General features: G+C 51.1%; 1 protein-coding gene across 1 annotated transcript in view; it reads right to left on the reverse strand.

The window, feature by feature from the left end:
• Positions 1-5,317, reverse strand: part of LOC119956283 (ras-related protein R-Ras2-like) — a 31,171-nt gene extending 25,854 nt beyond the window's left edge. The window contains exon 1 of the mRNA XM_038783364.1: positions 5,131-5,317. Coding sequence (XP_038639292.1) covers positions 5,131-5,229 — 99 coding nt within the window. The 5' untranslated portion in view covers positions 5,230-5,317. The remainder of the gene's footprint in view (positions 1-5,130) is intronic.
• Between the last annotated feature and the right edge of the window lie 3,156 nt (positions 5,318-8,473).

Genomic DNA, 8,473 nt, shown 5'->3' on the forward strand with positions numbered 1-8,473 from the left:
GGGCCGGGATCGAACCCGGGTCCTCGGCACCGTGAGACGGCATTGCTAACCACTGCGCCGCCCTGCCGCCTCACAGCTACTATTTCAAGTGTTAGCCCGGTGGCCTGGCCAATAACATTTCCCATAAATCAACAATTAAAAATAGATCATTAACACACTGCTGTTTGTGGGAGCTTGCTGTGTTGGGTTTCGATCGTTATAACAAACTATAGGACATCCTGAGAGCATAGAATCCCGACACTGTGGGAGTAAACCGGAGCACCCGGAGGAAACCCACGCAGACACGGAGAGAAAGTGCAAACTCCACACAGACAGTGACCCAAGGCCAGAACGTAGCTTGGATTAAACAGCCCATTTCAACGCGCAGTTGAGAGTCAACCACACCGGGTAAGGACGGCAGATTTCCTTCCCTAAAAAGGACATTAGTGAGCCAGGTGGGCAGTTACCACAATGGCTTCATGGTCATCACTAAACTTAATTCCAGAATTTTATTGAATTCAAACTTCCACCATCTGCCATGGTGGGATTCGAACCCAAGACCCTAGAGCGTTACCCTGGGTTAATAGTCCAGCAACAATACCAATACCTCCTCCTCTTGATCCAGTCACCCCAAGACATCTAACGCCAGTTTTCCTCTTTGCCAAAAGCAGTTATTGTTCACGGTTATAATTCTTCCCTGCTCCCCTGGGGTGAGGGAAGTAATCAAGCCACTCATCGAGAAACCGAGGAGGGTGCAAAGTCAGCTTCCCCTTCAAACAGATTTTCCACCTCGTTTGCTGGGATTCCTCACAGAAATGACCCTTGTGAATCTTTAACCATTTGGACCTTGCACTTGCAAAGGATATGATTGCTTGCTGTGTTGGGTTGTGTGCTGCGGCACGTGGCGCAGTGGTTAGCATTGCTGCCTACGGCGCTGAGGACCCGGGTTCGAATCCCGGCCCTGGGTCACTGTCAGTGCGGAGTTTGCACATTCTCCCCGTGTCTGCGTGGGTTTCATCCCCACAACGCAAAGATGTGCAGACTAGGTGGATTGGCCATGCTAAACTGCCCCTTAATTGGGAAAAAAAAATAATTGGGTACTCTACATTTTGAGGGCAGCACGGTAGCATGGTGGTTAGCATAAATGCTTCACAGCTCCAGGGTCCCAGGTTCGATTCCCGGCTGGGTCACTGTCTGTGCGGAGTCTGCACGTCCTCCCCGTGTCTGCGTGGGTTTCCTCCGGGTGCTCCGGTTTCCTCCCACAGTCCAAAGATGTGCGTGTTAGGTGGATTGGCCATGCCAAATTGCCCTTAGTGTCCTAAAAAATAAGGTTAATGGGGGGGTTACTGGCAAAGGGTGGATGCGTTAGGGTGATCATTGCTCGGCACAACATCGAGGGCCGAAGGGCCTGTTCTGTGCTGTACTGTTCTATGTTCTATGATTCAAGACAGCCGACAGCAACAACACAGTGTCTCTATTTGGAGTTAAAACATCCCCACAGGGCTTCACATGCGTGCTTTTTTTCTTCTTCATTAATTTAGAGTACCCAATTCATTTTTTCCAATTAAGGCAATTTAGAGTTGCCAATCCACCTACCCTGCACATCTTTTGGGTTGTGGGGGTGAGACCCACGCAAACACGGGGAGAATGTGCGAACTCCACACGGACAGTGACCCAGAGCCGGGATCGAACCTGGGACATCGGCGCCCACGGCACCACCGTGCTGCCCTGACATGGGTTATTCTCAAACAACATTCGAAGGTGAGCCACAGAAGGAGATATCAGGGAGACAGGCGACCAAAAGCCTGGCCATGGAACGAAAGGCAGAGAGGTTTAGAAAAAGAATTCCAGAGCTCAGGATCCAGGCAACAGAAGAAAAGTTTGTCAATGGTGGAGCAATGAAAATTGGGGATGCAGGGCAGGCCAGAGGTGGCGTGCAGAGATGAGAGGGTTGTCGGACTGGAGGAAGTTATAGAAAAATGGAGAAACTAGGAGTGGGAGTCGGCAATCCAGCCCCTCTATCCTGCTCAGCCGTTCAATGCGATCATGGCTGGTCTCCCCCTCAAACTCAACTCCACTTTCCCACCTATTCCCCAGTTTGAAAATCTGTCCGTCTCCTCCTCAAACCTGCCCAATGGCTCCACAGATTGACGGCTCTTTGAAGGAAGTAATTTCCCCTCGTCACCGTTGGAAATCCGCTACACCTTATCCGGTAGACTTTGGCCTCCTCGATCTAGATCGCCCAGCAAGAGGGGTGCAGAGACGGGAGCATCTGAAAACCGGGACCAAAGCTCAACAATGAATCATAGAGAATCTACAGTGCAGAAGGAGGCTATTCGGCCCATCAAGTCTGCACCAGCCTCTGAAAGAGCACCCTAACCTAGGCCCACACTGCCACCCTATCAACCTAACCCAGCAACTCGACCCGACGTTTGGGGCAATTTAGCTTGACCAATCCGCCTAACCCGCACATCTTTGGACTTGTGAAACCGGAGCACCCGGAGGAAACCCACGCAGACACAGCGGGAACGTGCAGACTCCGCACAGACACTGACCCAAGCTGGGAATCGAACCTGGGACCCTGGAGCTGTGAAGCAACTGTGCTAACCACTGTGCGTGGTGAGGGATTGGGGGGGGGGGCAAGAAACAGGCCCAAATCCAGCTATCACATTCTAAAGAGATGAACAAATCACCTCAACAATGTCCGACCTGCAGCAAAAACAGTCTTCCACCTCAAGAACCGCAGCAAAAGCACGAAGGGCAGAGCTTATAATTGCACCGTTGGGGTGGATTCAGCTTTGGAGTGCGGCATGACCATTTCACAACCAACTATTACACTAGACTGTGACAACACTCAAAGACGTTGCTGCTGCTGCTGCTCTCTCCTCCCGGCTAGGTGTCGAGAACCTTTGTTTACTCACTGCCAGAGCAAACCTTCCCCGCCCAAGCCCAACACGTGAACCCGGCCTCCTGGTAGCCTGCCACAGATACAGGCCCAGATCCTGCATGGGTCAAGGGTCACAGCCAGAGTGACCAAACCGTGTGGGTGTGTAGAATCGGCATTCAAAAATATATATTTATATTTTAAGAGAAAAACAGGAAATATACAGCCATTCTGAAAGTGAGCCCAGGACTAATCTGGTGTTTTAGGGGTGGAGACCATTCCTCTGAATAGTTTTGGTTTTTAAAAAAAAGTTTTGCAAGAGATTTTCTACAATGTGACTGAGTTAATTGCAGTTTCAGAAGCATGGAAAATGAAGAGAAACCTGCAGAGACGGAGTCTCCACCCAAAATATTAAACCTGCCTGTTCTCGCTCAGCTGCTCTTCAACATCCTGTGTGTTTTTTTTTGAGGTTGTGCCAGATCACCCGGCATGTCCTGTTGTTTCAATCTCACCTTCATTGGCACACCAGTCTCAAAATCGGTAACACAACACTTTGCCGACTGGTTAAAAACACGGCCAAACCCGGCCCGCTGGCCCAGAATCGATGAGCAGCAGCTCGTCGGTCCAAATCAGCTTGCGTTTAGATAGCGCCTTTTATCACCAGAAAAGAACATCGCCAAGCTGCTTTACAGACGTTCAAACAAATGTTAACGCCAAGCCTCACAAGCGATTTAATAGAATTTACAGTGCAGGATGCCATCTCGGCCCATCGAGTCTGCAACAGCCCATGGATAGAGCACCCTATTCAACCCCACATTTCCACTCTATCCCTGTAACCCAGTAACCCCACCTAATTTTTTTGTTGTTGTTTGGACACTTTATCATGGCCAATCCACTTAACCCGCACATCTTTGGACTTGTGGGAGGAAACCGGAGCACCCAGAGGAAACCCACGCAGACACGGGGAGAACGTGCAGACTCCGCACACAGTGACCCAAGCCGGGAATCGAACCCGGGACCCTGGCGCTGTGAAGCCACAGTGCTAACCACTGCGCTACCCTGCCACTCATATTGGACCGAGCAAGCGAGGACAAGACCGAGCGAGCTAGCCTCACAGAACGAGTGAGACCGACCGAGCAAACGAACGAGGGACAGGAGCGAGAGCGAGCTGCAGGAGACTACGGATCGAAAAAGAAAGGGAGAGATTAGAGGGAGAGAGATTAAGGAGCAAGACAAAAAGAGAGAGGCAGAGAGATTATGGGGAGGGGATACAGGGAGTGATTATGAGGCAAAAGAGATTGAGAGAGAGGAGAGAGATTGAGAAAGATAATGGAAAAAGCGAGAGTTTGAGAGGGAGGGAGAGATGAGGGGGTGAGATCTTGAGAGAAAACAGAGGCATATCCAAAATTCAGGCCCCAAATGGCCAAGCAATTAAAACCAAGGGATGCACAAAGGACCAGAATGGGAGGGTCACAGGGGTTTTGGTTATATGGTGAGTGACAGAAATCTCTTTCCATCTGTGGATTCTGCAACTCCGGGGAGTACAAATGCCAACTGGACCAGTTTGTTGGCAGTGCCTCCTGCAAAACATCAAGTGTCGCTCTGACATTGTTCATTCAATCAGCCATGCAATTCACCCCCCCCCCCACAAAAGTTTGCAATAAACTGGAACCAACATTAATCCCACCCCACATACACACACAATTGGGAGGGGGGGGGGGGGGGTGAAGATAACATTTCAATCCACCCAAACCTCACACATCCCAAAGCAGCCTTGCCCCCCCCCCCCCCCCTCATAACCCCCAAAAATAAAGTTATTGTTGCCACTCACAACCCTGAATTTAAAAAAAATAAAATCTGAGTGAGGGTGAGGGGGGTGGGGACATGAAACTTCTAAAATCTCAACTCTGTCCACAAGAGGAGCTGACAGACCCCAAAGGAGGAAAGGGGGGGGGGGGGACTTTAAATAAAGAAACTTTAAATCCCCCTCCCCCAGGTTAAACAAAAACCCCCAAAGACAATATTATCCCAAGAGTCAGCACTAATTGTGTGTGTGTGGTGAATTTTAAACTCTGTGTTAATGAAAGCCTGTGAGGGGGGGGGGGGAGGCTGCTTCCTCCGGCCCCGCACGTCGCCACAAACCAAACTTTCCTCCAAACTTTTTTTTTTGCCACTAACTTTTTTGTCCTCAAAACGTCTTTGAAAAGTTTTGAGGAAAAAGTTTTGAGGAAAAAGTTGAGGAAACTTCCCGCCCCCCCTCCCCTTACCTGGATGAACTGGATGGTGAGGGCACTCTTGCCCACCCCGCCGCCTCCCACCACCACCAGTTTGAACTTCTCCTGCGAGCCGCCGTCTTTGCTGCTCATCGTCCCGGCCAAGTGCTGCTGCTGGAACCGGGGCCGCTGCTTCCTCTGGGGCTGGGCTCAGGCTCGAACTCCAGGCAGCCTCCCCAGCCTTAATCTATGTTAATCTATGTTAATCCGTCCATGCATATTCATCACCTTCCCCCTCCCTCCCTCCAGTCACTTCCCTTATTTGGTGAGTTTCTCAATAGGAAGACTGGGAGCCTTCCTCTGGGTCCCAAAGACTCTAATTCAACATTTCTTTCCCTGTCTCTCTCTCTCTCTCTCTCTCCCCTGGGCAGGGGTTAGAATTGACAGAAGGAGGCCATGGGGTCTGTGCCAGCACCCTGCTTAAGCCCACACCTCCACCCCGTAACCCAGTGACCCCCCCCCCACCTCCACCCCGTAACCCAGTGACCCCCCCACCTCCACCCCGTAACCCAGTGACCCCCCCACCTCCACCCCGTAACCCAGTGACCCCCCCACCTCCACCCCGTAACCCAGTGACCCCCCCACCTCCACCCCGTAACCCAGTGACCCCCCCACCTCCACCCAGTGACCCCTCACCTCCACCCCGTAACCCAGTGACCCCCCCCACCTCCACCCAGTGACCCCCCCCCACCTCCACCCCGTAACCCAGTGACCCCCCCACCTCCACCCCGTAACCCAGTGACCCCCCCCCACCTCCACCCCGTAACCCAGTGACCCCCCACCTCCACCCCGTAACCCAGTGACCCTCCCCACCTCCACCCCGTAACCCAGTGACCCTCCCCACCTCCACCCCGTAACCCAGTAACCCCCCACCTAACCTCTTTGGACACGAAGGGGCAATTTATCATGGCCAATCCAACCCTCTTCCCCGGCGACATTCGCAGCCAGGTGTGCCGAGAAAGGGAGAATGCGGTGTCCACAGGCACCATCAAAGCATTTCCGTGCCCAATACTTTATTGACCCCTTTAATTACACTCTGATGTTTTGAAGTTTCCGTTGATCTTTGTTATGTTCGGGCAGCGACCCCAACAGAAGCGGCCCTTTTTGCTTTGTCCCTAAGTTTGTTTCCTTTCTTCTATTTTGTTGGTGGACCTCAAAAGAGTGGCCAATCCACCTAACCTCTGGGCGGCATGTGGTGCAGTGGTTAGCAGTGGGACTGCGGCGCTGAGGACCTGGGTTCAAATCCCGGCCCTGGGCCACCATCCGTGTGGAATTTGCACATTCTTGCCATGACTGCGTGGGTTTCACCCCACAACCCAAAGGTGGGTGGATTGGCCACGCTTAATTGCCCCTTAATTGGAAAAGAAAAATAATTGGCTACTCTAAAAAAAATTTTTAAATCCACCTAACCTGCACATCCCTGGACGCTAAGGGGCAATTTAGCACGGCCAATCCACGTAACCTGCACATCTTTGGACTGTGGGAGGAAACCGGAGCAGCTGGAGGAAACCCACGCAGACAGGGGGAGAACGTGCAAACTCCACACGGACAGTGACCCAGGACAGGGATCGAACCTGGGACCTCGGCGCCGTGAGGCAGCAGTGCTAACCCCTATGGGGTTGACTCTTTACTGCCCTCTGAAATGGCCTAGCTGTAGCCAGCAATGCCCTGATCCCCAGAGTGAGTAAAAGAAAGCGCCACTTCTCTCTACCCCTGCAAATCTTTCCCTTTCTCTTGTACATTCAATCCACCTTTAAAAGTGATGATTCAATCTGTTTCCAGTACTCTTACAACAACAACTGGCATTTCTATAAAGCCTTTAACATAGTAAACCGGGGTGGCACGGAGGCGCAGCGCCCTCAATTTCTCACACCAGCCATTCTCAAGTCAGTAAATGTATAATTTTATTGCCCATTGATGTTAACCACTAGGACATTGCAAAGGGCTCAAACCCATCAGAAACAGAGACAGTGCAGTACTAGGGAATACTGCACTGTCAGAGGTGCTTCTTTCCGTTGAGACTTTAAAACTAAGACTCGACCAGTGGTTAGCACTGCTGCCTTGCAGAGCCAGGGACCTAGGGTTTGATTTCGGCCTTGGGTGACTGCCTGTGTGGAGTTTGCACGTTGTCCCCGTGTCTGCGTGGGTTTCCTCCGGATGCTCCGGTTTCCTCCCACAGTCCAAAGATGTGCGGGTTGGGTGGATTGGCATTGCTAAAATTGCCCTTTAGTGTCCAAAGGTTAGGTGACGTTACGGACATAGGGCGGGGAAGTGGGCGTAGGTTAGGATGCTCTTTAGGAGGGTCGGTGAAAATGTGATGGGCCAAATGGCCTTCTTCCACATTATAGGGATTCTATGAGTTGGCTATAAATGATGCCATAACCATATTTTTTTTAATTAAAAAAATGTAGATTATCCAATTAATTTTTTCCAATTAAGGGGCAATTTAGCGTGGCCAAGTAACCTACCCTGCACATCTTTGAGTTGTGGGGGCGAAACACATGCAGACACGGGGAGAATGTGCAAACTCCCCACGGACAGTGACCCAGAATCGAACCTGGGACCTCGGTGCCGTGAGGCTGCAGTGCTAACCACTGTGCCACCGTGCTGCCCTGCCATAATCGTATTTGGAGGAAAAATGTTCTGACCAGTATTTAATCTTCAACCAACATCGCTGGGTACGTTGCTGTGAGAGATTGCTGTGATTCCTATGTTACAAGGGTGACTTTTTAGAAATTCTTCCACGGGATGTGGGAGTTGCTGGCTGGACCTGCATTTGTTGCTCCTCCCTAATTGCCCTTGAACTGAGCATCTCGCTCGGCCATTTCAGAGGGGGGGGGCAGTCAATTGTCAACCACATTGCCGTGTGGGTCTGGAGTCACATGTAGGCCAGACCGGGTAAGGACGGCAGATTTCCCTCCCTGAAGGAACGTCATTGAACCAGATGGGTTTTGGCAACAATTGATGATCGTTGTCATGGTCACATTTACTGAGACTAGCTTTGTATTTGTTAATTGAACTTAAATTCCGCCAATTGCCACGATGCGATTTGAATTTGAGTCCCCAGATCATGTCCCTGGGGTACCAGTCCGGTGACAATACCACAACACCACCATTTCACCCGAACCGCACTGTACTTCAAAGATACCGAATTAGCTGTAAAGCATTTTGGGATAGCCAAAGGTTCTGACTGGTGCTATATAAAGGCAAGCCTTTCTTCATTCGTTTTAAATGCACCTGGAACCAGGGTATTGAAGTTGAATCATAGAATCTACAGTGCAGAAGGAGACCATTCAGCCCATCAAGTCTGCACCAGCCCTTGGAAAGAGCAGCCTAC

This window comes from Scyliorhinus canicula, chromosome 23, assembly GCF_902713615.1.
Source record: "Scyliorhinus canicula chromosome 23, sScyCan1.1, whole genome shotgun sequence".
NCBI lineage: Eukaryota > Metazoa > Chordata > Chondrichthyes > Carcharhiniformes > Scyliorhinidae > Scyliorhinus > Scyliorhinus canicula.